Source organism: Phodopus roborovskii, unplaced genomic scaffold, assembly GCF_943737965.1.
Source record: "Phodopus roborovskii unplaced genomic scaffold, PHOROB, whole genome shotgun sequence".
Lineage (NCBI taxonomy): Eukaryota > Metazoa > Chordata > Mammalia > Rodentia > Cricetidae > Phodopus > Phodopus roborovskii.
The window spans coordinates 9,947,555-9,975,133 of record NW_026126571.1 but is presented as its reverse complement, the minus strand read 5'-3'; the positions used below and the strand labels follow the sequence as shown (position 1 = coordinate 9,975,133).

The window sequence follows — 27,579 nt, the reverse complement described above, 5'->3', positions numbered from 1 at the left end:
GCCTGGCCTATACAGTGAGTTCCAAGTCAGCCACGGTCACATAGTGAGTCTCTAAAAGCGCTAAAGGACCGACGTGGCTTTGTAGTCTCATTTCTTTCCCTACCCAGGCTGGCTTGAACTTTCATTCCTTGATACAGGGGCCTACACGGGCAGGATACAGAGAGCAACTTTTACAATGTTAAACGTTTTCTCAGTGGAACTAAAGAACAACCCCCAGGGTTCCGATGTTAACTAAAGGTTCTAAGGTTAACTAGAGTCTTCCGGAACGGGGTGGTGTAAGTTAGTTCATCAGTTTTAAACAGCTACAAAGGGCCAGGCCGACAGTCTGACTTCTAACCAAGAACACTCTGACCCAAGCCCTGGATGCTCCCAGGGCCCCACCACCCACAGTCTAGAGGCCAGCAGGGAAAGACAGCCTGGCACCTTCTGCCATGTGACACCTCTGCCATCTTTGTCATTAGCAGCAGGGTTGAGGATGCAGAGCCCCTGCTCTAGTGCATGAGCGGTGCAGCTGCGGGGCGGGTAAAGAAACCTTTAATGAAGATCAGAGTGCAAAGGGGAAGATGTCCCAGAGGCTGAGCTCTCAGCCCTAACCGCTGCCTATGTGTACATGGCTCCATGGAGGTTCTCCAGGCGGTGCTGCTGCTGCTGCCTCCGAGCCTGGAAGAAAGACAACAGGCCAGGCCTGGATCCGCGTGGACAGGGCCACTGAGCAGCTATCATGAGGCCCATTTTCAGGCTCCTAGCATCATCGGTGCTAAGGCCTTGGGTCCTCGCCAAACTAACTTGGAATGGAGCCAAAGTGAGGGGGTCAAGAGACCCGTCCAAGCCTGCTGAAGTGGAGGGATGGGGTGCCAAGCCCATTGTACCCCTCCACAGAGTCCCTGCCCCTACCTTGTCTTTCTTGTGCTCCTCATAACTGTCGTCATCAGTGGGCAGCTCATGGCGGCACAGGGGGCAGGAATTTGTCTAGGAAAATCAGAGCAGTCTCCAGCCCTTTCCTGCTCGTGATTCCCACCCCTGCTCTAACCCTTTCTTGATTTCCATCTCAGTCCATACCAAGGACACAAACACAAAACCAGGAGCTGGTGTTACGGCAGAGTCAAGGCGGGAAGGAGTACCTTACTCAGCCAGGGCAGAATGCAGCTGGGATGGAAGAGATGGCGGCAGGGCATCTCAATGGCAGTCTCCTCCTCCTCAAATTCCAAAAGGCACACAGGGCACTTGAGCTCTTGAAGAGGAAGTGCTGATCAGAACTCTTAAGGCCACACCCCAGCCTCCCACTCAGACCCAGACTTGGCCTAGAAAACTAAGAGGCCAGATTGTGGTGGCTTGCGGTAGATGGCAGGTTTGCTTATCTGCCCTAAACAGAAAGAAAAAAAAAGAACTTGTATTCTCACCAGCCTTGGAGCTACTGATGACTGTTCTGGGGAGGCTCTCCACCACAGCCTTGGCAGCTGGTGGAGGCAGGTGGTGTTCCCAATCTACCAATCCCAAGTCCTCAAAGTCCATCCTATTAAAGAGTGATCTGAGGAAGAGGGTGTAAGGTCAGGAACTAAGGAAACCACACATTTTGGGTCCCCATAATCCACTAGACCCTTAGCAGACAAAAACACCTGCCCTGGCTAATAGTAATAATCACTAGTACACAATTAAATTAAAAAAAAAAAAAGCGGGGTGGAGGCGGTCCCGCGCCCTTAATCACAGCACTTGGGAGGCTGTGGGATCGAGGCCAGCCTTGCCTGCATATTAAGTTGCAGGCCACTTAGGAATACATAGTGAGACGCTCTCAAAACACAAGATGACACCAGCCGGCGATGCGGTCAGACAACCCTACTTCGCTGTTCATTTCCATTTTGCACGAAGTAGCAGTCTCAAGGAAGTCGTTCAGGGAATGACCCGGTAAAGCCAAGTTGATTCTAGGGCGGCAGTGGGCTTCTGCGCTAGCTTTTTTTGCTAGCAAAATCCTATCCAGCTTACGCACACGGGCACAGGCCGTGACGGTGCCTGCCTCGGCCACTCCCTCCCTTTCCAGCCCAGTGCTTCCCACGATCCTCTGGCCGGCCTAGCTCATTAATGGCCCAAATTAAAGACCCCGGATAATCGCGTCTCTCAGACGAACATTCCATAGTATTCCCCCCATCGCCTAGGTTACCCGCCCTCTCCGCCAAGCCCCAGCCCAGAAACCTGCTGCCCGGGGCCCAGCTCCAAGCCCCGCGCACTCTCCTCGCGAGCTCCAGCAACATGCTGTTGCGGGCCTCGCGCTCCGGGTTCAACGGCTCGCAGTCGTGCTCGTCAAAATAAGACGCCATGGCTGCCGGGGTGCCAGGCTGGTCTGACACTAGTTCTGGGTTGCCGCTGGAGAGCCGGGTCTGCCCTGGCCAATAAGCGAGCGAGCTTCGCGAGGACAGCCAATCGGAGTGCTCGTGGGGTGGGCACAGTGGCTCGCTGACAGCACACGGGCGGAAGTACTGACTCAGACGCCTCTGGTTGGTCGGACGAGTCAGGTGACCAAAGGCTAAAGCCAATAGAGTTGGAGGACGGGGGGACTTTCCTGCGCACGCTCAGCGGGGCCCCCTGCTCCTGGAGAGGAAGATCCCACGCACTTACTGCATTTCAGGCTTTCAAAATAAGGGGTGGAGGGGCTGGAAAGATAGCTTAGCTGGCCCAAATTCTAGTTCCAGTGTCCACTATGCAACCGTCTGTAGCACAGTTTCCAGGGGGTCCGACGCTCTTTGCGGGTACACGCACACAAGTGACAGACAGACAGACAGACAGGCATGCAGCAAAACACTCAAACACGTTAAGAAAAAATACATGGTTCTTCATGCCTTTAATCCAAGAACTCAGGAGGCAGAAGCAGGTGAATTTCTGTGTGTGTGTGTGGGGGGGCAACCAAGGCTGCAAAGTGTGACCCTGTCTCAATCGATATAATAAAATAAATACAAAGGAAGGGAGGGAGGGAGGGAGGAAAGGAAGGAAGGAAGGAAGGAAGGAAGGAAGGAAGGAAGGAAGGAAGGAAGGAAGAGGAAGACAAAACCATGCATGGTCCGGAGCGCAAGTCGGGTAGTTTACAATCTCCTTTTACTCCAGCTCCAGGTAGTCTCTCTTTCCCCCTTCAACTGGCAGAAACACACATACACATAGCTTTAAAAATAACTTCTTTAAAAAAAAAAAAAAAAAAAAAAAAAAAGAGGCGACAGCCAGAGAATTGCAAGTTCAAGACCAGCATGGGCTACATAGTAAGATCCTGTCTTAAACAGGATAAAAAGAGACACGTACAGAAAAAGAAAAGCCCATATCTGATCGCTGTAATTATCATACTGTAGAGAGGTACCTTCTGCCTTTCTTTTTCTTCTCGTGGGGGCTTAGCCATAGAGCCTTGAGTCCGTGCTAAGCACCTGTTCTACCCCTGAGCTGCGCCTCCATTACTTTGGTGCCCTTTTATATATATGAAACCTGAAACCCAGAAGCCACTTGTCCAAAGTGAGTGTTGTTGACCTACCTAACAGGGCAAAGTGCTATCCTCCATCTTTCTCAGAAGAGGAAAGTAATAATAAATCCAGAGACGAAAACAAATTCCCAGAGCAGACATGTTGGTATACACCTGTAATCTAAGAATTTAAGAGGCCAGCTTGGGGGCCTTAGAGGAGACTGCCTCTGACAATGAGTAGTAAGCCTGTATGACCCTTACTTGACATAAGCTGGGGAAGAACCCTCGACTGAGAAAATCCCTCCATCCGTGACCCTGCAGACAAAGTCATTTCCTTGATTAATGATTGACGGACGTGGAAGGGAGGGCCCACCGTAGGCAGCGCCACCTCAGGACACTAAGGACTCAGGACTCAGTCAGGACTGAGAAGCCAGTCAGCTGGGTTCCTCCATGGCCTCTGTTCCCGTTCTGGCTCAGTCCCTGCCCTGATTTGCCGCCCTACTTCCCTTCATAATGGACTACAGTTATAAGTTGAAATAAACCCTTTTCTCAACAAGTTCCTGTCGGTCATGGTGTTTTATCACAATAGAAAGCAAACGATGCCAGACAGTGGTGGCTCACGCCTTTAATCCCAGAACACTGGAGGAGGCAGAGGCAGGTGGATCTCTGTGAGTTCAGGGCCAGCCTGGTCTACAGAGCAAGTTCCAGCCCAGCCAGGGCTACACGAGAAACTGTGTCTAGAAAAACCAAAAAGATAAAAATAACAAATAAAAATATGCAAAGCAAACTAGACAGAGGTTGTCACTAGGCCTGGGATATTTCTGTGACAGATCTGAACGTATTATTTGGGGGAAGATTGGTAAGGATGTTGGAACACTGGGCTGGAAAAGTTATTAAAGTCTTAGAACTTAATGAACCTGTGGGAATTTGAAAGATAATGTTGACAGCCATGCAGATGATCGAGGCCTGGCTTAATGAACTTTCAGAGGGAATGTTGAGAGCCTGTCAGAGACTCTGTTGGGTCTGTTTGTGAGGCATATTTGAATTTAGAATCTGGCGGCGGTGGTGGCGGCGGCGATGGCGGTGACGGCATGCAGGCATCTCTGTACACCTTTAATCCCTGCACTCCAGAGGCAGAGGCAACAGCCAGGAATACCAGAAAAAATAAATAAACAAAACAGGAATCTGTGGCGCTGGTCAGCTGGGGCTGCAGAATCAGCAGTGATTAACAAGAGACCAGAACCACTGACATGAAACCTTAGCTCTACTAGGACAATCCATGCTGCTTAGCTGGAGCTGAGAAATTAACAGTGATTAAGAAGAGATAAGCATTATTATTATTATCATCATGTTTTGGTTTTTCGAGACAAGGTTTCTCTGTATTGCTTTGGAGCCTGTCCTGGAACTCACTCTGTAGACCAGGCTGGCCTTGAACTCATAGATATCCACCTGCCTCTGCCTCCCAAGTGCTGGGATTCAAGGTGTGCACCAGCATACCAGCCCAGCCCCAACTCCACAGTCTTCTCTTTAAATATTTATTCTTATGTGCATTGGTGTTTTGCCTGCATGTGTGTCTGTGTGAGGGTGTCATATTTTGGAGTTACAAGACAGTCGTGAGCTGCCATGTGGGTGATGGAAATTGAACCCCAGGTCCTCTGAAAGAACAGCCAGTGCTCTTAACTGCCGAGCCATCTCTCCAAGCCCCAATTCCACAGTCTTTACCCACCAGCTCACATTGTCTTTTTGAACATCTCTTATTGGCCTGGAGATCACCAATTAGGCTAGGCTGCTGACTAGTGATCCCCCAGGAATCTGCCTATCTCTACCTTCCCAGCTCTGTGTGTACAAGAAAGCCACCATATTGGTTTTTGTTTGTTTGTTTATGTTTTATTGAGAGAGGGTCTCACTATGATCTGCCTGTCCCTACTGCCCCAGTGCTTAGATCAAGGCTAATGTTACCACATTGGACTACACCCCTGGCTTTTTAAAATGGGTCTGGGGATGAAACTCAGATCCCTGTGTTTTCAAGGCAAACACTTTATGGGTTATCTCTCTGCATGTTTCTTGTTCATTTGTTTTTCAAGATGGGTTTTTTTCTTTGTTTTGGTTTTTCTAGGCAGGGTTTATCTGTGTAGCCCCAATTCTGTAGACCAGGCTGGTCTCGAACGCATAAAGATCTGCCTGCCTCTCTGCCTTTGCCTCCCAAGTGCTGGGATTAAAGGTGTGCACCACCACCTCCCTGGTCTTCTGTAGGTTTCTTGTTTTTCTTAAATGTTTTTAAAGTGTGTGTGTACGTGTGTACACTTAAGTGCAGGTACCCACAGAGGATGATCTATCTCCCTGAAGGTGGACTTACAGGTGGTTATGAAGTGCCTGACTTGAGAGATGGGAACTGAACTTGTAAATTTGGGTCTTTGCAAGAGCAGTATGCCTTCTTAACCACTAAGCCATCTCTCTAGCCAACTCTTTGCTTTTGAGACCAGTCCTCATATAGCCCAGACTGGCTTCACACTAACTGTAGCCAAGGATGATCTTGACCTTGTAATCCTCCTGCCTCTGCCTCCTGAGTGCTAGCACTAAAGATGCTATGTGCCATCATCAAACTCTTTGTTTATACGAGGCAAGCACTCTGAAAACTGATCTGGACTCCCAGCAAGCCCTTCCTTCTTACTCTTCCCATCTAGAGTCCCATTGGTCCTGTAAGAACCCTCAAAATGTCAGAAATGATGGATTTCTTTCTAATGGGAATAGGTGCAAAGGTCTGTGTTGTGGGTTGTTTGTTGCCCATATTACACAAAGGTCTGTCTGTGTAGAACACGATCAAGAAGAAGGAAAGGAGGGGCCAACCCCTTGAATAAAGTCCTTTGGGCAACAGCTTTTTCTTTTCTTTTGGTTTCTTTTCAAGACAGGGTTTCTCTGTGGCTTTGGAGGCTGTCCTGGAACTAGCTCTAGTAGACCAGGCTGGTCTCGAAGGTGTAGAGATCTGCCCGAGTGCTGGGATTAAAGGCCACCACTGCTTTTCTTTGTTTAATTACATTAATTTAGTGTACATCGTATGTAGTATCTTTTTATGTCTGTGGGATGTGTGTGGAGGGTTTCTGTATCTAGAGTGTGTGTGTGTGTGTGTGTGTGAGAGAGAGAGAGAGAGAGAGAGAGAGAGAGAGAGAGAGAGGAGAGAGAACACACTTTTAACCAAACAGCAGCTTTTACTGAGCTCCAGCGGTGTTGCCTAATAGGGCCAGTGCAGCAGGCTGCCCTCAAGGGCCAGTCTATGGCATGATGGGAGATGCAGATGTGCACATATCCAGGATGCCCTTCAGCACTCACTCGGTGGCCTAGGCACAAGCAAGCGCCAGGATTCTCTGACCAGAAGAGGTCAGTGCAGCCATTCAGCCTGTCCTCCAGGCCTGGCTGGGTCAGTCCCCAGTCCTTAAGCCAGTGCTTGCATCCTAGGCTTAGGGTTTACTAAGAAAGTTGACCAGCAGCACAATCAGGATGATGAGCAGGCCACCGGCCACTGCCAGCCCCAGGTAGATCCGGAACCGGATATTCTCCCAGCGCTTCTTCTGGGCTAGAGTCTTGGTTGTCTTGCTGAAGGCTGAACTCTGTGGATACCCAGAGATATGGAGAGAAAGCGTTAATGGTTCCCACAGTCTGCCCTCCATCCCTGTGCCAGCACCCTCCGCATCCAGTCTGCTGCCTCTCCACGCACTGTACTCTGGGACCCTTCCAGCCTCACTCCTGACCTCAAGCACTACTGTAACACTTGACTCTCTCTGGCCCTGCTAGCTTACACCCACTTAGCCCATGGCGCCCTAAGAATGCACACAGCTCCAACGACTTCTTAGGTTTATTTCTTTGTAAGACGGGGTCTCATATAGCTCCTGCTTGGACTTACTGTGTGGCCAAGAATGAGCTTCTGATCGTCTGGGTTCCCTGAGTGCTAGGGTCACAGGTGGGCCATCGATGCTTCATGCTGTGGTGGGGAATGAACCCAGAGCCATGCACGCTAGGTAAGCACTCTATCAGCTGAACTACAGCCCCAACCCAAGTGTATCTTTGTGAAATCCACTAGTAGGAAACCAGAAGTCCAACACCGGTAAGCAAGCAAGCCCCAGCCCCCACTGACAGCCTCCCCACCAAAGCCTAAGAGCTCCCTCTAAGGGTCCTGTCCCTGCTCACCCCCCAGTGGCTACACACCATGTCCAGGAGCTGGTCTGAGCGCTGCTCCAGCTCTGCCAGCTTGCCATCACGCTCCAGGACTTTGTCGAAATTGTTGAGCATGATTTCCGTCACTTCGTCCGCCTGCCGCTGGCATCGTTCCAATTCTTTCCCTGCCTGAACACCAAGCCCAAGGTCAAGGATGCAAGAGTTCCCCTCCCAACCTTCCTCCAGCACAAAAGACCCATACTCCCCGCTCCCCTACAACGCCTGGGCATGGCAGATGAGTAATAGCATCCTTTGTGTGTAAAGGTGTGAGCTATTTGGGTTAAAGGGCTGCCTTCTGAGCAGTTGGCCTCCGGGCTCCTTGTCCAGCCGCTCTGGATTTCAGCACCTCAGCTTCTTCTATGTTACCTCAAACTGGGAGCTTCCTGGACCTCCACCTTCCCACAAAGCTTTGCTCACCTGCTCCAAGATGGCATCTCCCCAGTGTTCATCTGCCCTATGGCTTCCCGCTGACCCCCCCCCCCAAGAAGTGACAAAGAGCAGGGAGCCAGGCACCCACTCTGTAGGACTAGAAAGGTCACTGGAGCCCAGGTCACATCAGCACCTCTGCCTAGAACCCCACCCCTCCCAGACTGAGCAACTCCTCACTCCCTCTGTGGACCTCTGACCAATCAGGCCAGTTTGGCCTCTGAGCTAACCTGCTCTCCACCTCAGTGACCACCTTCTATTTCCTCTCCTCCTGGGAACCTGAGACCCTCAGGCCTTTGGCCTCCAGCCTATTGGTCTGCCAGGGCTTCACTGAGATGAATAGTTTTCAATGGAATCCAAGTGACAATCTTTGGCTTTTGAGCCTGGGCAGCACAGCTTCCCCTAACCGAAACTCACTTTGTTTTGGAGGATTGGGACGAGAAGGGCACAAGTTTCAATCTAGGGGATATGAAAGGAGGGAGGGGGAGGGTAGGGCAAGTGAGTGGGGGGCAAAAGCCCTACAGTCTCTAGATGTCACGTGCTGAGATCACGGCATGGCAGGGCAGGTCTATTCAGGAAGAGAATGCCAGAGGATTAGCAAACCACCAGTTCCCTCCCCCTGCCTAGCCCTTCCCAGACCATCCCTGTTCTATCTCCTTTCCACAGCCCCTACCCCTTCCTGCCAGCCCATGTCTCCCATTGTCCACCGCAGGCATTTTGGCACTTGACAGAATTCCACTTAAAAGCAGAGAATCCGCGTTGGAAGAGGCCCGGTAGTCACAGAGGATAGCCTCCTCCACAGGCAAGAATCCTCATCCAGGCTCGTCACAGCTGCCCTGCCCACAGCCTCAGGGCATTCCCAGGGCATGAGTCCTCTCTCCACAGCTGAGATCACAGGCTCCCAAAGGGAGGGCAGGGGGCAGCACCCTCCAGCATCCAGAAGCCTGGGATGCCAGCACCATGCTGATTATTGCTAGGACCCAGTAAAGGGGCCGGCTGCTTGATTGCCTATCCAAAAGGATCTCAGTCTCAAGAGAGGTTCTCCTGATTTGCTTATCTGCCCAGCGGGAGTTTCGAGGGACAGGCATCTGAAACCCAAACAGGTCAATATTTACCCAGGAGCTAGAAAAGCAGCTTGTTTTTTGAGTGGGGACAGGCAGACTGAGTAGGCAGAAGGTGCTCAGAGGCAAGGACACAGGGCAGGGGTGAAGAGAACAGGGGACTCATGCTTCCTCCCAGTCCTGAGTCACTTGTCATTCCCACCATGAGAGCTGTATTGCTGGACAAGGCTCCATTGTTTGAACTCCCCCGCATCCCGCATCCCAGCACTCCAAAGCACATGTTTGGGAAGAGACAAAGACTAAAAATGAGAACCACCCCCAGAGGCTGGGATGCTGGGGGGCATTTCTGTTTTTACTCTTGCAGGGGACACAGAGTTGTGTGGGGAGGGTCAGAGGACAACTTGCCCACTTTCCCATGGATTCTGGGGATTAGACTCAGGTCAGCAGGCCTGTATGGGAAGTGCTTTACCTGCTGAGCCATCCCAGGGCATCTGTCTGTCTGTCTGTCTGTCCCTTACCCCACTGTGCAGCGGCGTATGCGTGTGCTGTGAGTGGCTTTGCTGGTATTCCCACCTTTAATGCATGCACCCAGAGGCCAGAGATGATGCCAGCATCCTGCCCTTGAGAGTCGGTCTCACTGAACTTGGAAGAGTGGGCAGCCAGAAAAGCGCCAACAATTCTCATGCTTCAGTGACAAGCGCAGTGACAAGCGCAGTGACAAGTGCAGTGACAAGCACAGTGACACGCGCAGTGACAAGCGCAGTGACAAGCGCAGTGACTGACAAACGCAGTGACTGACAAGCGCAGTGACACGCGCAGTGACACGTGCAGTGACACGTGCAGTGACACGCGCAGCCTTTGCCCCAGCATCTGCCCCCTTTCTTTATCTTTCCTTTTATCTTTTTTTCTTTTCTTTTGGACAAGGTCTTGTATAGCCCAGGATGGTCTCCGACACACTGTACAGCCAAAACTGACCTGTATCCTGCTCCCGTTAGCCTTATTTCCCAGGTCTAGTAGTACAGGCGCTCTACAGTGTCAGCTTATGTGTTGCTGCTGGCGATGAAAGCCCAGAGCTTCGCTCATGCTCGCTCACTCACGCTTCCCACTGAAGCGCATCTCCAGCTCCGCTCTCTCGTTCCGGGTGCTACAGCTGCTGTTATCATCCCCACACAAGGGCCACATGGGCTCATATGCTGTGGAGAGCTGGCTGTGCCTTTTCCCCTACTACAATGAAGTCAGGCCTACTGCCTATTGGGAGCCAAGATGGGCTCCAGGCCTAAAAGGACATATATGTTCCAAGGAACATGACCACCAAGTCCCTGCCCACTTTGCCGCCCCCCACAGCTCAGCCAGAGGTAAAAGGACCCTAACTATGTGCACAGGTCTCTGCTGGCAACATGAAACGTGAATTGCTAGGGGAAGTGTCAGGGAGGAACTGAGCAAACGGAGGAAAAGAGCCATGCTACCCTGTGCCACCTGTAACTCAGCCAAGGGCCTGGCAGCGGGTAGACTCATGACAGATACTTTCTGAATGAACTGTACCTGTTTTCAGGGAGATCCCTCTCCAGCTGAGGAAAAGAAACATGCAATGCCATCAAAGGATAGTTACACACTAAGACATGAAGTACGCTAGCCACCATGGAGTGAGTAGATTACAGGGTCAGAACTGTAACCCAAAGGGTAAGTGTTGGAATGGAGCTGGGCAGAGACGGGGACACAGCCCCCTAGTGAAGGGACCGGGCAGAGGGTGGAGAGGCTGGGTGGGGCTAGGGAAAGCAGCAGAAGTTGAGGGGTGGAAACTAGTGTGAAGAAAGTAATAAAACACAACCCAGTCAGGTGTGGTGGCGTGCATAGCCAGGGAATCTCCAGTCCCAGGCCAGCCTGGGCTGCGTAGTGAGACCTGTCTCAAAAACAAGACAGAATCGTTGTCTGTAATCCCAACATTCTAGAGTCAGAAGCAAGAGAATTGGAAGTTCAAGGCCATCGTTGGCCTGGACTACATGAGACCTCTGGAGGTAGAGGCTCGGGGAGCCTACACACACAGGCTGGGAGACAGCTCAGTGGGTCAGAGCAGTTGCTGTACATATATAAGCTCCTGAGTTCAGATCCCAAGCACCCATGCAAAAAGCCACCGCAATACTCCCAGCTCTGATAGAGAGCAGAGAAAGTTTTACTTTGACTGCCATTCTAGTGTTTGATGAGAGACCTTGTCAAGGGAATGTGGCAGAGAGTCTCTCATCGATCTACTGGTGAGCAACCCCCAACCCGACCCTGGCTCCCCATTTTGTTTTACATAGCTGTGGCCGGCATGGAATTCACTATAGACCAGCTATGCTGCCGCTTGAACTCCACAGCTACCTGCCTGCCTCTGAGACCATGCCTCTTAGAAACAAGAAGCAGGGTGTGGCCAGGCATGTGCGTACCCCCAGCATGTGGGGGAGGGCAGAGCACGAGGCATGGTAGAGGAAGATTCCCAGAACGGACTAGCTCACACCCAAGTGAAAACTGTGTGTTCTGGTGAGCAACCCTATCCTCATTGCTCAGGGCATGGGAGACAGGAGGCGCCTATCTCAAAAACAAGGTGTCTGCCTGCTTCACCTCAAATTCTGCCTGCCTCTGCCACTCACCAGCTGATGACCCAACACTGACGATGCCACCTTTCTGACCAACCACTTCCTCTCTTGTAAAGGTGTGGTAACAGTGCTTAACTTCATCAATCTCATACTAGCTCAGGTTACGTGATAGAAACAAAAGCCTGACAATACCGAACCGATACTAATAAACAGCATCAATTAGTATTAATGGAGACCAAGTTTTCACCTCTTTTCCTTTTTATTAAAGACTTATTTTTGTTAACATATGAATTTTTTTGGTTTATTTTATTCAGATGAGTGTTTTTCCTGTATGTGTGTGTGGGCACCACATGTGTGCCTGATGCCCAAGAAAGTCAGAAGAGGGTGCCAGACTTCCATGGAGCTGGAATTACGGATTGTTGTGGACCGCCGTGTGGGTTCCAGGAATCAAATTCTGATCTCCTGCAAGAATAACCAGTGCTCTGAACCACGGAGTCATCTCTGGAGCCCAAAGACTTATCTTTAAAAAGTATTTATGGGGGCGGGAGCGATGGCTCAGTGATTAGAAGCAGTGGCTGGTCTTCCCATGGACCTTGGTTTGACTCCCCACACCCACGTGATGGGTACAGCCATCTGTAACTCCAGTTCCAGGGGATCTAGCAACCTACCTGGGTCTCTTCGGGCATTGGCCGTCTGAATCACCGCAAACGGGTACGGAGGACTGGACTCAGATCCTCTGCAGAAGCAGCAATTGCTCTTAAGCAATAAAGCATCTTTCCAGTCCATTTTCTTTTTCTTTCCAGGCCTAATGTAGCCCAGATGGCCTTGAGCTTACTCTGTGTATATCAACATACACACTTGGTTCCTCCTGCTCCCCCCTTTTAAAGATTTATTTCTTTTTATTTCTGTGTATATAGATATGTTGTCTGCATGTTTGCCTGTGCACCAGATGCATGCAGGGCCTGAAGAATAAAAAACAAGGTGTCTGACGTCCTGGAACTGGACTTACAGTCAGCTATTAGTTGCCATGTGGATGCTGGGAATCAAACCTGGGTCCCCTGTAAGAGCAGCTAGTGTGTTGTTTTGTTTCTTAAGATTTCTTTTTAATCTATGAGTATTTTGACTGCATGTTTGGATGTGCTCTTGGGTATGCCTGAGGAAGTTAGGTTCCTTGCAACTTGGAATCTGCAGAGGGGTGGTTGTGAGCCACTATCTGGGTGCCGGGAATTTAACACAGGTCCCTGGAAGAGCAACAAATACTCTTAACTGCTGAGCCCCCATTCCAGCCAACACCGCCCCCGCCCCTTATGAAGACATGTTGGGATCTCAGTAAGGACACCTTAGGTGTAGGTGTAAGTCCTTCAAGAGAGTTAGTTGCCTTTTCCTTTTCTTTGAAGATGCACAACCAGCCAAGGCCTTCCCTGTTGCACACGTATGCATTGATTTGCTTCTCATCTAAGTGAGGAAACGTCTGTGGATTTTTGGGAACTTCTGCTCTAGGCCCAGTGTCTGCCTGCACCCTCTTCATTGGGTGCTGCACGTATTGAGATCGTTGTTTGTGGGGAGCTGGGAATTGAACCTAGGATGTCACATACTGCAGCCCTTTCAGAAATTTAAAGAAAAGACAGCCATGAAAGAGACTCTCTATAAACTGCACAGCCTGGCCGGAGACTTGGGGGTCCTCCTGCCTCTGCCTCCAAGTGTTGGGATTATAGACCTTCAGTCTTGAGCAATAGTGGCAGCCACCTTTCAGTGAGCACATAACCTGGCCAGCACTGAGCTAGCTGTGCATGTGGGTATCTGGCTAAATCTTCACAATAACCCACTCAAGACAATATCATTGTCCCTGTTTTACAGCCCAGAGATGTTAAGTTGCCCAGAGTCAGATCTGAGGGTAGAATGGTCAGAGACCTAGGGGCCACAGTCTAAATCCTGTGCTAACCCAGAAACAGAGGGGGGAGTGTGGCGCTCCAGCTGACTGCCTGAACACTGCCAGCCACTCACTCGATGCTGCCGACTCTGCGTGCATGCACGAGAGGCCTGTGATTACACACACCAACTCTGCCAGATGAATGGCTTCAAGAATTATTTTCAGCTAAGCATAGTCGTGACCCTATTTAATCCCAAAACTCAGTAGGCAGACTTCAAGGCCAGTTGAACCTACAGAGTGGGATCTTGTCTCAAGAAAAAACAAAAACGAATTATTCCATAGCTGGCCATGGTGCCAAATAATTGTAATCCCGCACTTGGGAGGTAGAGGTAATAGCATTGCTGCAACTTCAAGGACAGCTTTGCCTACAGGGCTATAAGCAAAATAGATCCTTCTAGTCAGGCATGGCGGATGGTGGCAAAGCTTTATAATGAGTTTCTTAGCAACCTGGTCTACACAAGACCTTGTCTCCCCCCCATCACCACCAAAAAACAAACAAACAAACAAACAAGCAAGCAAGCTAAGTAATTTTTAAAAATTATTTATAGTGGGGCTGGAGAGATGGCTCAGTGGTTAAGAGCACTGGCTGCTTTTCCAGAGGACCTGGGTTCAATTCCCAACACCCACTTGGCTGCTCACAGCCATCTATAATTTCAATAACACCCTCTTCTGGATTCCACAGGCACTCACATACATGGTGCACATTGATACATGTGGGCAAAACATTTGGACACATACAATAAAATCTTTTTGTTTTTGTTCTTTTGAGACAGGGTTTCTCTGTAGATTTGGAGCCCGTCTTGGAACTTCCTCTGTTGACCAGGCTGGCTTCGACCTCACAGATATCTGCCTGCCTCTGCCTCAGGAACACTGGGACTAAAAGTTTGTGTCACCACCGCCTGGCACAATAAAATCTTTTTAAAACTGATTTATGGTTCTAGGGAGATGGCTCCATAAATAAAGCTCCTATGGCACTAGTTTGAAAACCAGAGTTTGAGTCCCGAGCATACACACAAAAGCCTAGCCGTTGGTTTGTTAACTTAGTGCTCAGCATGCAAAAACAGGGGCTCCCAAGGACAAGCTGGTGAGCTCTAGGCCCAGCCAGAGACCCTGCCTCTGTAAATAAATCGGAGAGCTGTTAAATAAGACACCTGACATCAACCTCGACTTCCATGTGCACCTAAACACGTATGTGCCCACAGGTGTGAACAACCATGCACAGAACACGGGAACACACGCAAAGACTGGTTGCTCACTTTCCCGTCAGTGCTTTGTCCTGTGGTAGCGGCACAGAGAACTGCTAAACCCTTTTTGGCCCAGTGAGTCACAGAGCAGGGAAGGAGGGGGAAGGGTGGAAGCAATTAGGTAGTCAGAGGGGTGGGCCGGCCGGCCGCAGAGAGGGGGACTTAGCTGATGGAGCTGGAGGCACCCTGAATCCCCATGCTCGGAACCCCCTTGGCCTGGAATGCACCCCAGGGTTCTGCACAGTCAGGTAGCTAACCTAGCTCGGTTCAGAATTTCTCCTCCCTAGGCTGAGGGCCAGCTGGAAACCCACCCCCACCTCCTCCATCTCTTACCCCCCACTCTTAGCTCTTAGCTCCAGCCCATTCTCAGAGCCTCCCTTAGTTTCCTGGTATGGCCTCAAAGCTTAGGGCTACCTTCCTGTCTCACTTCCCTTTCCTGCCTCCAGTTCCCTAGAGATGAAGCCATCCAGGCATTGCCATCTCTAGCCAGGCCGCATCCATCCAGCCTTAGAGTACTAAATTTGCTTCCAGTGGCATCAGAGGTCTCTGACACCTTTGCCTTGGAAATGGCAGGTCTATAGCAGGAGTATGGGTGACTCAGCCCAGGATTATGTCACTAGATAGAGCTTAGGGAAGATTCAGCCTGTGACACACTGATAATTTCATGGAACTTTTATGGTGAACATCTTATTTTCTCTTTCCCCGGGGAAAGTGTTTATCTTTCAGCGCCCGGTCTAGAGAGGCCTTGCCCAGGCATCTACTCAGGTTTCCAACCCTTGGTCCAGCTCTAGCTCCTCTCAGCCCCAGGAAGAGCCCGCAGAGGTCATCACATTACCTACTACTTCTTAGCAAAGGGTTCTGAGTGCCAGGCAGCAGCAACCACAACCGTCTCCTTTAACCTCTCAAGGACCCACTAAGGTAGGTATTGCTGCCCTTACTTTATGGCACGGAAAAGAACGCTCAGGAAGGTTAAGTGACTTGCCCGGTATTGCCAGGAGCTGGTAACTGCCGCTGGAGCGTGGGAAGCTGCAGCTCCGCTCACTCCGCCCCGACGGGGCGCACTCTGAGTCTCCTTCCCCAGCTGCCTGCAAAGTTGGGGTCTGGCCCATGCGACCAGCGTGACCCGCACCCCTGGTGTTCGGACTCACACCCCAGCACAATCGCCCTCTGCCCCTGCCCGTCTCACCATCGCCTCCGCAGCCTCCACAGCCACCGCCGCCTCCTGCTTGCCGGCTCCAGCTCCTCTGCCCGGCGCGGCCTCGGTGCCCGCCGCCCAGGAGGAAGCCGCAGGGCGGGGCGGGCCCGCGGGCCAAGGGGGCGGGGTGGGGGGCGCTCCTTCTCAGAGAGGTGCCCGACCCGGGCAAACCGAAAGCAGCAACAGGGTCTGTGGGGCGCCTCCTATCGGGCCACCAGCGTCCGATTTCCGATGACACCCCAGCCTGGTGAACTGGCCACCGATGATGTCTCTCGGATCTGGGGCTGCAAAAGGAGTTATCGAGGGAGGCGTCATTCTGTCATGCGAGAAGCATCAGTGAATGCTAAGTGGTCCAGATATCATGAGCATACCAGGATGGATGTTTGCCACCTTGGTGAGTGCATGTCACCAGAAATTGAAAACACATCAACCACTCCAAACTTCTGGTTGTTTTCAGATGGAGCAAGCAGCATTCTGAATACATTACATGTCACCAAGTTGTACACTTACAAAAGACAAATTGAGGTCTGGCCAGATGGCTCAGTGGATAAAGAAGGCACTTGATGCCAAATCTAATGATCAGAGTTCCATCCCGGGACTCACCTAGTGGAAAGAACCAAGTCCTGCAAGTTGTCCTTCTGACCTCCATACACGGGGGTGGGGGGTGGGGTGGGGATTTTTTTAAATGCTAAAATTCTGCAGAAATCCCTGCGAGCTAAAAGTCTCAGTGGTGTGTGGATGGATGAGCCTCTAAAGTTGCTGGGATGGATCCCAGCCTGATATAAAAGATGACAACAGCAGCCACACCAAGTTTTGAACCAGCAAGAGGCAGGAGAGGAAAAGGAGGCGATTTGAGCCAGTTTCCAGAGCAGTACTCAAACAGAAACCGACCTTCCCTTTCCCACAAGAATAAAATTCAGACAAACCTGGAATGCCCTGAAGAGTCTCACAGTGGGAGTTTAGGACAACTTCCCCTTAGGTCCCACCGCCAGCTGTGTGGGATTTCTCCCAGGTGGGGAAGATAGAGACTTTGAAGGGGAGTGATGAAGAGGATACTTCTTGCAGAACCAGGAAAATTTAAGGAGGAGCCAACTCGCAAACCTCTTCCTTAATCTCACTGGCCCACCCTGGCCTCAGGCCAAGTTTAAGGTTAAATTAGCTTGTTTTTAAGTACTGTGCAAAAGGTATAATCAGAAACTCAAAATGTTTAAGTGATACACTGTGCTCTGAATTTCACAAAATAAAAAACAAAAAAACAAAACCAACCGTGGACAGATATATTAAGTAGTATTGTTTTATGTGCTTAATCAAAGACTAGAATGTGGGACTGGAGAGCTAACTCAGCAGTTAAAAGTCTTAGGAACTAGCAAAAGCCCTGGCTGTTCCTCCAGAGGACCCAGATTGAATTCTCAGCACCCATGTCACAGCTCATTACTGTCCGTAACTCCAGCTCCAGGGGATCTAATGCCCTATTTTAGCCTCCAAGGGTAACCCCAGCCACGAACATGGTGCATTGTTACACATGCAAGCGATGCATCTTTGCACGTAAAAGAAAAAATAATTTAAAGAAGAAGTATTTTTTTATTATTTATTTTCCATCCTGACTTCACTTCCCCCTCTTTCTCTCCCCCTGGTCCCTCTGTCCCCTCGCCTCTCCCTCTCAGTCCAGTCCTCTTCTGTTTCTGTTCAGAAAATGCCAGGCCTCCCGTAGATATCAACCAAGCGTGGCATGTCAGGCTGTGGTAAGACTAAGCATCTCGACCTATATTAAAGCTGGGCAAGGCATCCCAGTATGTGGAACAGGATCCCAAAAGCCAGTAAAGGAGATGCAGTCAGCTCCTGTTCCCACCGTTACAAGTCCCACAAGTAGACCAAGCTACCAAACTGTCACAAATACGCAGAGGGCCTAGGTCAGTCCCATGCAGGCTTCCTGGCTGTCAGTTTAGCCGTTGTGAGCTCTTATGAGCCCAGGTTAGTTGTTTCTGTGAGTTTTTTTGTGATGTATTTGACCCCTCTGGCTCCTCCTTCCCTCTCTTCAGCAGGATTCCCAGAACTTGGCCTAAGGTTTGGCTGTGGGTCTCTGCATATGTTTCCATTAGTTTCTGGGTGAAGGCTCTCTGATGACAGTTGAGCTAGGCACCAATCTGGGATTCAGGATTCTGGCCTGGCCTCTCGAAAAAGTGTTTTTTTAAAAAGACCAAAGTGTTAAGGAAAAAATTAAATTGTTAAATGTGGCTGAGCATGGGCAAGCTTTGGGTTTGATGTCCAGCATTATATGAACCAGATGTGGGGATAAATGCCTAAAACCCCAGCACTGGGGAGCCAGTGGCAGAAGGATCGAGTTCAAAGCCCTGGTCTGATATATAGTGATTTGTTTGTTTGTTTTTGTTTTTGTTTGATTGTTTTGGCATTTTGAGACAGAGCTTCTCTTTGTAAAACCCCTTCCTGTCCTGGAACTCACTCTGTAGACCAAGCTTGTCTCAAATTCAGAAATCAGCCTTGCCTATGCCTCCCGAGTGCTGGGATTAAAGGTGTGTAAGCCACCACTGCCCAGTTACCGTATAATGAATTTAAGGCTGGCGTTTACTACACGAGACCCTGTCTAAAAACAAAACAGACAAACTGACTTGGCACTGTGGCGTTTGGCTGTGGTCCTAACACTTAAGAGGATGAGGCAGGAGGATGGACTGACTTTGAGACAAGCCTGGGCTACATAGTAAATTCCAAAATAACCTACAATAGGCTACAAAGTGAGACTTGGTCTCAAAACAAAAAAAAAAGTTTGTCATATGAATTTCACTCCAGTGTAAAAAGAAAGCAGCTTCTCGTGGGAAGTGCTAGCTCTGGCTTTTCCCTGTTCTAAACTCATGAGAAACTTGCAGGCCTGTTCCTGTGCTGCAGACGCTGGTATGCTTCTCGAATTGTGTAGTCTCCTGAGCTTCTGAGGAGAAATCACCAAACCCATCTTCCACCTTCCAGACTGCCCTTGGCATCCCAAGTGAGGCCTCTTAACCAAAACGTCAGAGACTGTCTTCCCTGGGGTTGAACCACTGTGAAGACAGAGCACTGGTTTCCACGCTTGGCCACAGCACCTCAGAACAGGCTCAGTCTTAGCAAAGCTGATCAAGAAGGGTTATTTGGTGCTTTCCCTGCCCCCTGGAATCAGGAGCATGATTCCAGAGCCTGGCCTCTGTTTAGTCTCAAACATTTGTCTCCTAACCCTGCCCTTACCTCACATCCTCCCAGCAGCAGGCTGTTTCTAACCCTGGAAAGGCTGTGGAGGAAATGGGCAGAGGTAGCCAAGAACCCTTCCCACAAACCAATGCAGACTGGGAGAACCTGGTGGGGAGGAGGGGTCCAGAAGACAGAAAGCTCATTGTGCTTCAGGCCCTGTCCTGTGACATTGACTGTGACTAGCATGGGACTCTGGGGAGAAATGCCGGCCCCCACCCCCTCACAACAGCTGAGATCCAGGGCCCGATGAAGGGCCCGAAGAGCAAGGGTGGACAAGAGACAGCCACGGCACACAGAACGAATGAATGACCAACAAAGGAAGAGCTGACTAGTTCCTCCTGCTTTTGGCTCTGAGTTAGACCAAGACCACAGAAGAGACATGGCAGAAGAAGCTCTTCAGCCAGGTCATAAACGACACAACGTCTCTGCGAACTCATCCAGGAGGACAGTTAAGAGACATGACAGGATCCACAGGGAAGACACTGCATCCTGTACCCTACCCTAAAGTGCTGAGGAGGTTTTAATTCTCCCTGTGGTGAGGTCCCTAGGAAATCCTTCTTCCTGTGGCCTGTGACAATGAACAGTGTGGTCTGAAGAAAAACAGGACGGATTGGGAGATAGCTCAGTAGGGAAAGCACTTGCTGTGCAAGCATGGGGCCTGAGTTAGGATTCCTGTACCATGTAAAAGTTTGACACATGCACCGTAACCTCAGCACTGTGGAGACAGCAGACCCCTGGAGCTTGTTGGCCAGCCATCCTAGCCAAATTCATGAGCTCCAGGCTCAGCGAGCGATCCCATCTCAGAAAGTAGGTGAGGCCTGGAGCTGTCACTCAGTGGTAGAATGTGCTTATACCACATACACGATACCATAGGTTCAATCTCCAGTATCGTCAGGAAGAAAAACAGGCCTGCTAGACAGTAAGGTGGAAAGCAAGGAAGACATCCGACATTAACCTCTGGCCTCCACACATGCATCCACAGGTACATGTGCGTTCACCCACACACATGTGCATTCACACATGCACATATATGCAAGATGGAAGGGAGGGAGGAAGATGGATTGGTGGCTCTTTGGTTGAGAGAGCATGTGTGGTGGCACACGTCTTTAATCCCAGCACTCGGGAGGCAGAGGCAGGGGGATCTCTGAGTTTGAGGCCAGCCTGGTCTACAGAGTTCCAGGACAGCCGGGGCCACACTAAGAAAACAAAACAAGACAAAAAGTACAAACTGTTCAACAATCAGCTGCCTACAGGAGACCTGAGCAAGGACAGCATCAATAGGCTTGCTAACACGGGAGGGGGAATTGCAAGATGCCCCATCTCTGGACAAAGAACTATAGGCAATTGAGGGATGCTGAGAGGGAAAATAAATCAGTCTTCCCCAGAGATAAGCTCCTTATTCCGTTATCCAATACTAAGGGGTCAGCCCTGCAATCATGTGCATACAAGCTACACCTAACAGACTCAGTAAGGTAGGTGTGTGTGTGTGTGAGTGTGAGTGTGTGCGTGAGAGTGTGTGCGTGAGAAACAATAACTAAAGAAAAAGGCCATGAATTAGAGGAGTAGTAAAGGGAGCATGAGGAGGTTGAAGAGAGTAAATGCAAGGGCAACACAGTATAATTATATTTTAAATAATAATAAACTAGATTTTTGCCTGGCAGTGGTGGCCCACGCCTTTAATCCCAGCACTCAGGAAGCAGAAGCAAACAGATCTCTGTGAGATTGAGGCCAGCCTGGTCTACAAAGTGAATTCCAGGACAGGCTCCAAAGCTATACAGAGAAACCCTGTCTCAAAAGCCTAATAATAATAATAATAATAATGGGTATTTTTTGTCTAAGAGGAGGGGGAAATGCAAACTGTTCTTGTAGATGACCTAAGTTTGGTTCCAAACACCCATATTGGGTAGTTCATAGCAGCTGTCTCTAACTCCAGTTCTAAGGGGAGACACCTTTTTCTGGTTTCTGGAAGCACCTGCATTCACATACCCATGCTTTTTAAAAAGCAAAAGTAAGTCCATATAATAAGTAAACACACACACACACACACAGGAGCGTGTGTACATGTGTGTGTGTGCCAGACAGAACTATAGATTCTAGCGGGGAATGGAGACTCACACTGTAATCCGGGTGTGCAAAGCCTCTGAGCTGCCATGTTTCTTCTACAAAGCTGTGCGCTGTCTCTGCACCATCTTGGTGCTAGATCGGGAGAAACCAATCCAGAGGGGACCCTCAGGAAGAGAGACACAGAGGGACAAGGGGCGAGAGAGAAAGGCGGGAAGTACCTCATACACTTCGGGACAGTGAATGGTCTTTATTGCCCACCCGCCACCAGCAGTTTCCCAGCCACAAGCAGGGTCCTCTGGGTCTCTCTAACCCACTCTCGGGACCCATGAGATGCAGCCGCAGTCCAGCTCTCTCCTCCCAGGGGATCAAGGTGCTTCTGGAGCACATGGTGTAGCGGAAGGCCCTCACAGGGCCCGAGCAGCGTGTCTGTGGAGGACAGGAGAGGGCCCCTCTTGGCACACATTAGGGAGGGTGGGGGGAAGGGGGCTCTTAAGTGGGGATGGTGCCAGTGGCAAAAAGCACAATGAGGATGATGATGACAGAAACTATCACACAGATGAGGACAATCATCTTCACATTCTTCCACCAGAACTTCCGGGCCACCTTCTGCGACGTTGTCTTGAAGTGTTCAGACTGTTAGGGACGAGATAAAGAAGCGACAGTGACTCCTTCCCTCAGAACAAGAGTACACACGGAGGCCCACAAGTCATGGTGTCCGTGTCTACATTATAAACTGAAGTAAGAGCCTGAAAAGGGATGCTGGAGCCAGGGCAGGGCTACCTCGAAATTAGTCAACCGATTGATTAATCTTTCCTGTTACAGTGGGGATGGAAAGGTTTTGTTTTGTTTTTTGTTTGTTTCTCTCTCTCTCTTCCCCCCCCCCCACAGGGTTTCTCTGTAGCTTTGGAGCCTGTCCTGGAACTCGCTCAGTAGACCAGGCTGGCCTCAAACTCACAGAGATCTGCTTGCCTCTGCCTTCTGAGTGCTGGGATTAAAGGCGTGTGCCACCACACCCAGCTATGGGAATGGAAAGGTTTTTAGAAACATTTTTATAACACTTATTTGTGTCTGTGTGTGTTGCATATGCACCACAATACTCATGCGATGGACAAAGGACAACTTGCAGGAGCTGGTTCTCTTTTTCCAGTCTGTGAGTCCCGGGGATTGAACGCATGTAATCAGCCACGGTGACAGCTACCCAGCTACCTCTCTGGGTTTCGTTTGTTTGCTTGTTTTTTAACTTTTGAGACAGGAGCTCACTATGTATCCCTGACTGGTCTGGAACTTCAGAGACCTGTCTATCTCTGCCTGCTGGGTGCTACAATGCAATACCCTTCTACCTTGATAAATTTCTCCCCACAACAACCTGCAAGCTAAGTTCAGGGTTAGAAATTCTTGAGCTCATGAAGCTTCCCTCTGAGCATGACAGAGGCCAGGACTTCCTTTCCTTTTCTTGTCCATACTTTCTAGTAAGGTACTCATAAGACTGGCCTCCGTTCCTATGTAGAGGATGACCTTGAACTTTTAAAAATTACATTGATGTTTTCGTGTCTGTGTGTGTAGTGTGCACATACCAGAGTGGAGGTCAGAGGTTATTTTGTAGGGATCGAGTCTGTTCTTCCACCAAATGTGCGCATCCCAGGCATGATACTCAAGCCCTTACTTGGCAGCAAGAGCCCTTACCCTTTGAGCCATTCTGATGGCCTGTTTTTGAACTTCTGATCCTCTTGTTGCTACCTTCCAAGAGCTGCAGTTACAGGCGCGCACCACAATGCTCTATTTATGTGGTGTGAGGGTCTGAACTCAGGGTCTCATGAGTTCCAGTCAAGAACTCTACCTCCAGAGCGGAATCTCCAGCCCCCTCCTTTTTCTTGCCTCCCTCCCCAAACTGGCCCGCACACTGAGGGGTCTTTTACCTACGCTCACAGTCTAGGTTTGTTTGATTGGCAGAGCAATCTGGCCTTTGGAGAGAAGACCCACAGGCTGGGGGCGGGGCACAGGAATGTGCTCCAGGAGCGCGCATCTCCTGGCTCTGTGACACCTTGTCTTGTAGGGATTGTGGAAGCTGGAGGAAGAAGCAGGGTACTCCAGAGGGTTGGGAGAGTAAGGAAATGCCTCCTGCTCCCCCAAGTAACCTACAGACACTAAGTCTCAATGTACCCAGCTTACATTGCAGGAGACACCGATTCCAAGCTTACACTTGGGACCCACAGCATGTGGAAACTGAGACTCGAGCCTTGGTTGAGCAGCTGGCCTGAGCCTGTGGCTGCAGAGAGAAGACTGTCTAAACAAGCCGTCTAGGAGGTATTATTCCAGCCTTTGGCAGGCCGAGGGTTCCTGGGATCAAAGAATTTCACTGCTCTTCCCAATTGTTTTAAAGCAGACTCAGCAGAACTCTATTTTTACACTCCCAGCCTAATAATTTGTGGAAATGCTAAAAGCCAAAGACGTCTTCCCCTGTGCTCATAACTTTGCCTTGGGGACATCAACTCTGACTGTCAAGGGCTTCTTCAAAAGAAGAGTCAGCTTCTAGCCCCCAAAGAAGCCTAAGAACACAGCAGTGGGCCGAGCTGTCTCAGAAATGGCTGTGCGGGTGGACCCCCACCCAAAGAGACCCACTCACTGGGCTCAGTGCCAACCAGCCAATAGGCAAGAGGCCAGGAGACATGGCAGCCTGCCACACCCTCTGCTTTTGCCTCCACCCCCCCAGCCCCCACCCCCGCTGAGCTGTCCCCTCTGGTCCCAGTTTGCTCCCCATCTCACCGTGGCTTCCAAGTCCTCCGTCTTGTTTCGGAGATGGTCCAAGTTTTCCCCTCGGGCCAAGATCCTTTCCACATTCTGGGTCATGATGTTCTTGACTCCTTCCACCTCACTCTGTAGGTTCCTAACCCGGTCATGTCCGGCACCCCCGCTGGCCTCCTCCTGGGGTCAATACAGGGGTTAATTAGGCCAAGCAGCAGAGGATGCAAGAGGCCAGAGGAGGCTGGAAGAACTAAAGTAGATTTCAGCCTTTTCCAATACTTTGTTTACAAAGAGGATGTCACTGGTCTGTGATCACATGGGTGCACGCGCATGTGTGTATCGAGACATGGAAGGCCAGAGATCAGCTGAGGGTGGCCAGGTGTCACTCGGAAGCTGCTTCCACCTCAGAGGCTGGGTGTCCCATTGGCCTGGGGCTCTCAGATTAGGCTGACCAGCAAGCCCCAGGGACCAGCCTATTTCTACCATCCTCGTGCTAGGAACCATCACACCTGATTTTTTTTTTTTTTTAAACATGTATCTGGGGAATCCAACTCAAATCTCCATTCTTATGTGACAAGCACTTCTGCCACAGAGCCGCCTCCCCAGCTTTATTATTTACTTATTTGAGACAGGGTGTCATATAGCCCAGGAAGGCCTCAAGCTTCCTAAGTAGGATGACCTCCTGTCTCTACCCGCCCCATGCTGAGATTACAGGTGTGTATCACCATCCCTGGTTTATGAGGTGCTGGGACTCAAACCCAGAGCTTCATGTGTCCCTCCACCTCCAGGCAAGCCCTCTACCAACTGAGCCACATTCTCAGCCCTGCGCGCGCACGCGCACGCGCGTGTGTGTGTGTGTGTGTGTGTGTGTGTGTGTGATCTATCAGTGGGGGTGGCGTGGGGAATATGCATGCACCCCACAGCACTCGTGGAGGTCAGAGGAAAATGTCTTGAGTGGATTATCTGCTACTGTCGGATGGATAGAAGCGGGAGGGATATTGAACTCAGGCTGGCAGGCTTGCACTCAGCAGTGCACAGCCAAGCCACCCTCTTCCCAATCCTCATGGGTTCTTAGTGTGAGAGCTGGCCAGCAGAGCACCCTTGTCTGACCCAACCCAAGTGCCTCTCCAGACAGCTGTTGGTGAGTTGTTCTGGTTCCGGCCTGCTGGGCAGTGTAACTGCGTTTCAGTGGCTGTGGCCCCCAGAAAGTATCCTGTGCCGTTGGACCACACACTTCTGCTTTCCCCAGGCTTGAACGCCTGGTGTAGGCCACACTCCACAGCCTGCTTATGTAGATATCAAACGTCCTCCCTGCTGCGGTCTCTCTACCCAGGAGGCCTCAAGATAAGGCTTTTGAACTAGGAGGGAAAAGGCATGGACTCCTCCCTTAGTGACCTAGGGGGCCTCAGGTACCAGCCACGGGTGTGGGCTGAAGCTGGATTGTCAGGGAGAGCCGATGTCGGGCTGCTTTACAAACCCGGGAGCTTTGCTAAAGTTTCTAGAGAAGGGGCTGCTTTCGGTGGCCAGGCTGGTCCTTTGGGTGTCTGCCTATGTACAGAGAGAAGTTAAGGGGAGAACTCCAGCCTGCTGGACTGGAAATCTGAGTCCATATGAGCAGGGGCGCTTGTGGCCCGGTAATGTCACAACACCGGGCTCAGGCCCAGCTGGAGGAGGCGGAGGAAGGGGAGGGCGTGAGGGCGCGGGCGCAGAAGCTTGGCTTGGAATTCGGGTCCCCCAGCCCCCACCGAAACTTTGATCCGATCCAGCACCGAGGTCACCGGAGGAAGGCAGTGGAGAGGTGTCAGGAACCCCTGGCCCGGAGTGCAGAGCTATTTGTGGACCAGTTGTCAAAAGTAAGGAGACAGAGCCAGCGCTGGCCCGGTAGGGCTAGCCCTGTGTCTGCTGCCAACTCCCCATCGCGACGCAGTCAACCCCCAGCCCCGATCCCCCCTAGCAGCTCCCCTAAACCCCTCTTTTTCTAGTCCCCACGCCACTCACCATGTCTCGGAGCACTCGGGCCTCTCAAAGCAGTACTCGCCTAGTCGGTTTCCACTCAAGGCAGCCACAGCTTCACTTCCTGCTTACTCCAACTTTCTGCCCGCCTCCTGCCCATCCCGCGACTCCAGCCTCTCCAGCTCCGGCCAGCCACACCTAACTGCAGGTTTCTCCAGGTAGGCGGCCCTCCGCTGCCCTCCCAGTCTCCTCCCAAGCAAAAGCTTAAGCTTAAAGCAACAGGCACTCCGGACTGGGGCGGGGTGGGGGTGGGGTAGCATCTAAGTTGTCCAGAAGGAGAAAGAAAGGACCAACCAACCCTCCTCTGTTTTCAGAAACCCGTGACCTCTCCTTTTTACGCTTCAAAGAAGTAATTCTAGTTTTCAGGGGCTTAAATTAGCCTGGTTCGGATAGAAACGAATGGACGGGTGAAAATACCTCCCTGAACAACCTTTGTCCCCCAGGGCCATCCTGAGTGAGAAGAAAGCACTAAAATCCCCAGAAAACAGAGCTGGAGAGATGGGTCAGCAGTTAAGAGTGCATGCTGCTCTTGCAGAGAACCAGAGGGCGGAAGTTCAGTTCCGTGTACCCACATCTGGCTGCTCACAAACTACAGCTGTGGGGGGGGGCGCTGTGTGTGTGTGTCGGGGGGCAGGATGCCCTCTTCTGGCCTCTGTGGGTACCCGGAGCACACATGCGCATACACACACACACATAACTGCTATCTTTAAAATCTCTTGGAAAGTTCAGGCGCTAAGGCTGGCCTCAGGCAGTGGTGAGGAGTGCAAACTACAAGGGCAGGGCACCTTAGCAGTGTCCACAGGGCAGAAGACTCGGGAAATGATGGCTCACTTGTCAGCCCCTCCTTTCCTTCTAGTCCTACATTCCCCTCCAAAGGTCACCACGGGGCTGGTGACCCTGGCCAGTTGTCAGAGGATTGTCCAGTGAATTAGGAGGGGGCCTGGGGTAAAGGGTTTTTCCACCACATGTGGCTCTCAGCCAGAGAAAATCTGCTCTTCTCCGGATGGAGTTTGTCAAGACAGAACAATAACAGGGCACCAAGAGAAGAGGCCTTCTTTCCCACCCCAGAAGAAATAACAGCGCCAAGGAGGAAATCTTAGCTCCTCTGACAAATAAGAGCTTAAAAAAAAAAAAAAAAGGTTTTAAATATTTAGAATCCCTGTATCATTTTGAGACCCTTTTGTGTTTCCCCTTGCTCAGGGACTCATGGGTGGGCTTCATCCCAAACACTGCACACTTAGTTTTACAGAAGTAAATCAAAGCAACTGGTAACACTTAAAAAAAAAAAATAGGTCTTTTTTTTTTCTTAAGGATTGTTTTCATTATTTCTAATTATGTACATGTGTGTATGTGTGTGTGCCTTAGGGCAGAGGTGTCAGGTTCCCTGGTGAGTTTCAGGCAGCTGTGAGCTGCCTGATGTGGGTGCTGGGAACTGAACACTCTCTGCTAGAGTAT

The 27,579-nt window shown here is 50.7% G+C and overlaps 3 protein-coding genes across 4 annotated transcripts; all 3 read right to left on the bottom strand.

Annotated features, from left to right (window-relative positions):
• Nucleotides 1-518: 518 nt before the first annotated feature.
• On the bottom strand, nt 519-2,334 carry Rnf181 (ring finger protein 181). 2 transcript variants are annotated; one of them, XM_051202797.1, is made up of 5 exons: nt 2,188-2,334; nt 1,401-1,528; nt 1,122-1,231; nt 895-969; nt 519-660 (listed from the first exon to the last, which is right to left on the bottom strand). In XM_051202797.1, the coding sequence occupies exons 1-5, from the start codon at nt 2,310-2,312 to the stop codon at nt 601-603; spliced, it is 498 nt and encodes a 165-aa protein (XP_051058754.1). In that variant the 5' UTR covers nt 2,313-2,334; the 3' UTR covers nt 519-600. The 2 variants fall into 2 exon arrangements, with proteins under 2 accessions (XP_051058754.1, XP_051058755.1); XM_051202798.1 differs by lacking the exon at nt 895-969.
• Nucleotides 2,335-6,619: 4,285 nt separating this feature from the next.
• Nucleotides 6,620-16,130, bottom strand: Vamp5 (vesicle associated membrane protein 5). Its single transcript, XM_051203082.1, has 3 exons — nt 16,063-16,130; nt 7,634-7,771; nt 6,620-7,038 (listed from the first exon to the last, which is right to left on the bottom strand). Exons 1-3 carry the CDS (start codon nt 16,063-16,065, stop codon nt 6,889-6,891), a joined length of 291 nt encoding a protein of 96 aa, XP_051059039.1. The 5' UTR covers nt 16,066-16,130; the 3' UTR covers nt 6,620-6,888.
• A 5,471-nt stretch (nt 16,131-21,601) lies between these two features.
• Nucleotides 21,602-26,242, bottom strand: Vamp8 (vesicle associated membrane protein 8). The gene is made up of 3 exons (XM_051203013.1): nt 26,110-26,242; nt 24,133-24,291; nt 21,602-22,002 (listed from the first exon to the last, which is right to left on the bottom strand). The coding sequence occupies exons 1-3, from the start codon at nt 26,110-26,112 to the stop codon at nt 21,859-21,861; spliced, it is 306 nt and encodes a 101-aa protein (XP_051058970.1). The 5' UTR covers nt 26,113-26,242; the 3' UTR covers nt 21,602-21,858.
• Nucleotides 26,243-27,579: the final 1,337 nt, after the last annotated feature.

Excerpts from the sequence above, each read along its gene's own strand:
- Vamp8 (XM_051203013.1), bottom strand. Across the intron at positions 22,003-24,132 it reads CGGAGGACTTGGAAGCCACG|TCTGAACACTTCAAGACAAC; the intron begins GTGAGATGGGGA and ends CGTCCCTAACAG.
- Vamp5 (XM_051203082.1), bottom strand. Across the intron at positions 7,039-7,633 it reads CAGACCAGCTCCTGGACATG|AGTTCAGCCTTCAGCAAGAC; the intron begins GTGTGTAGCCAC and ends GGGTATCCACAG.
- Rnf181 (XM_051202797.1), bottom strand. The coding sequence starts at position 2,312 with ATGGCGTCTTATTTTGACGAGCACGACTGCGAGCCGTTGAACCCGGAG. Across the intron at positions 1,232-1,400 it reads CATCAGTAGCTCCAAGGCTG|AGCTCAAGTGCCCTGTGTGC; the intron begins GTGAGAATACAA and ends TTCCTCTTCAAG. Across the intron at positions 970-1,121 it reads TTCTGCCCTGGCTGAGTAAG|ACAAATTCCTGCCCCCTGTG; the intron begins GTACTCCTTCCC and ends TGATTTTCCTAG.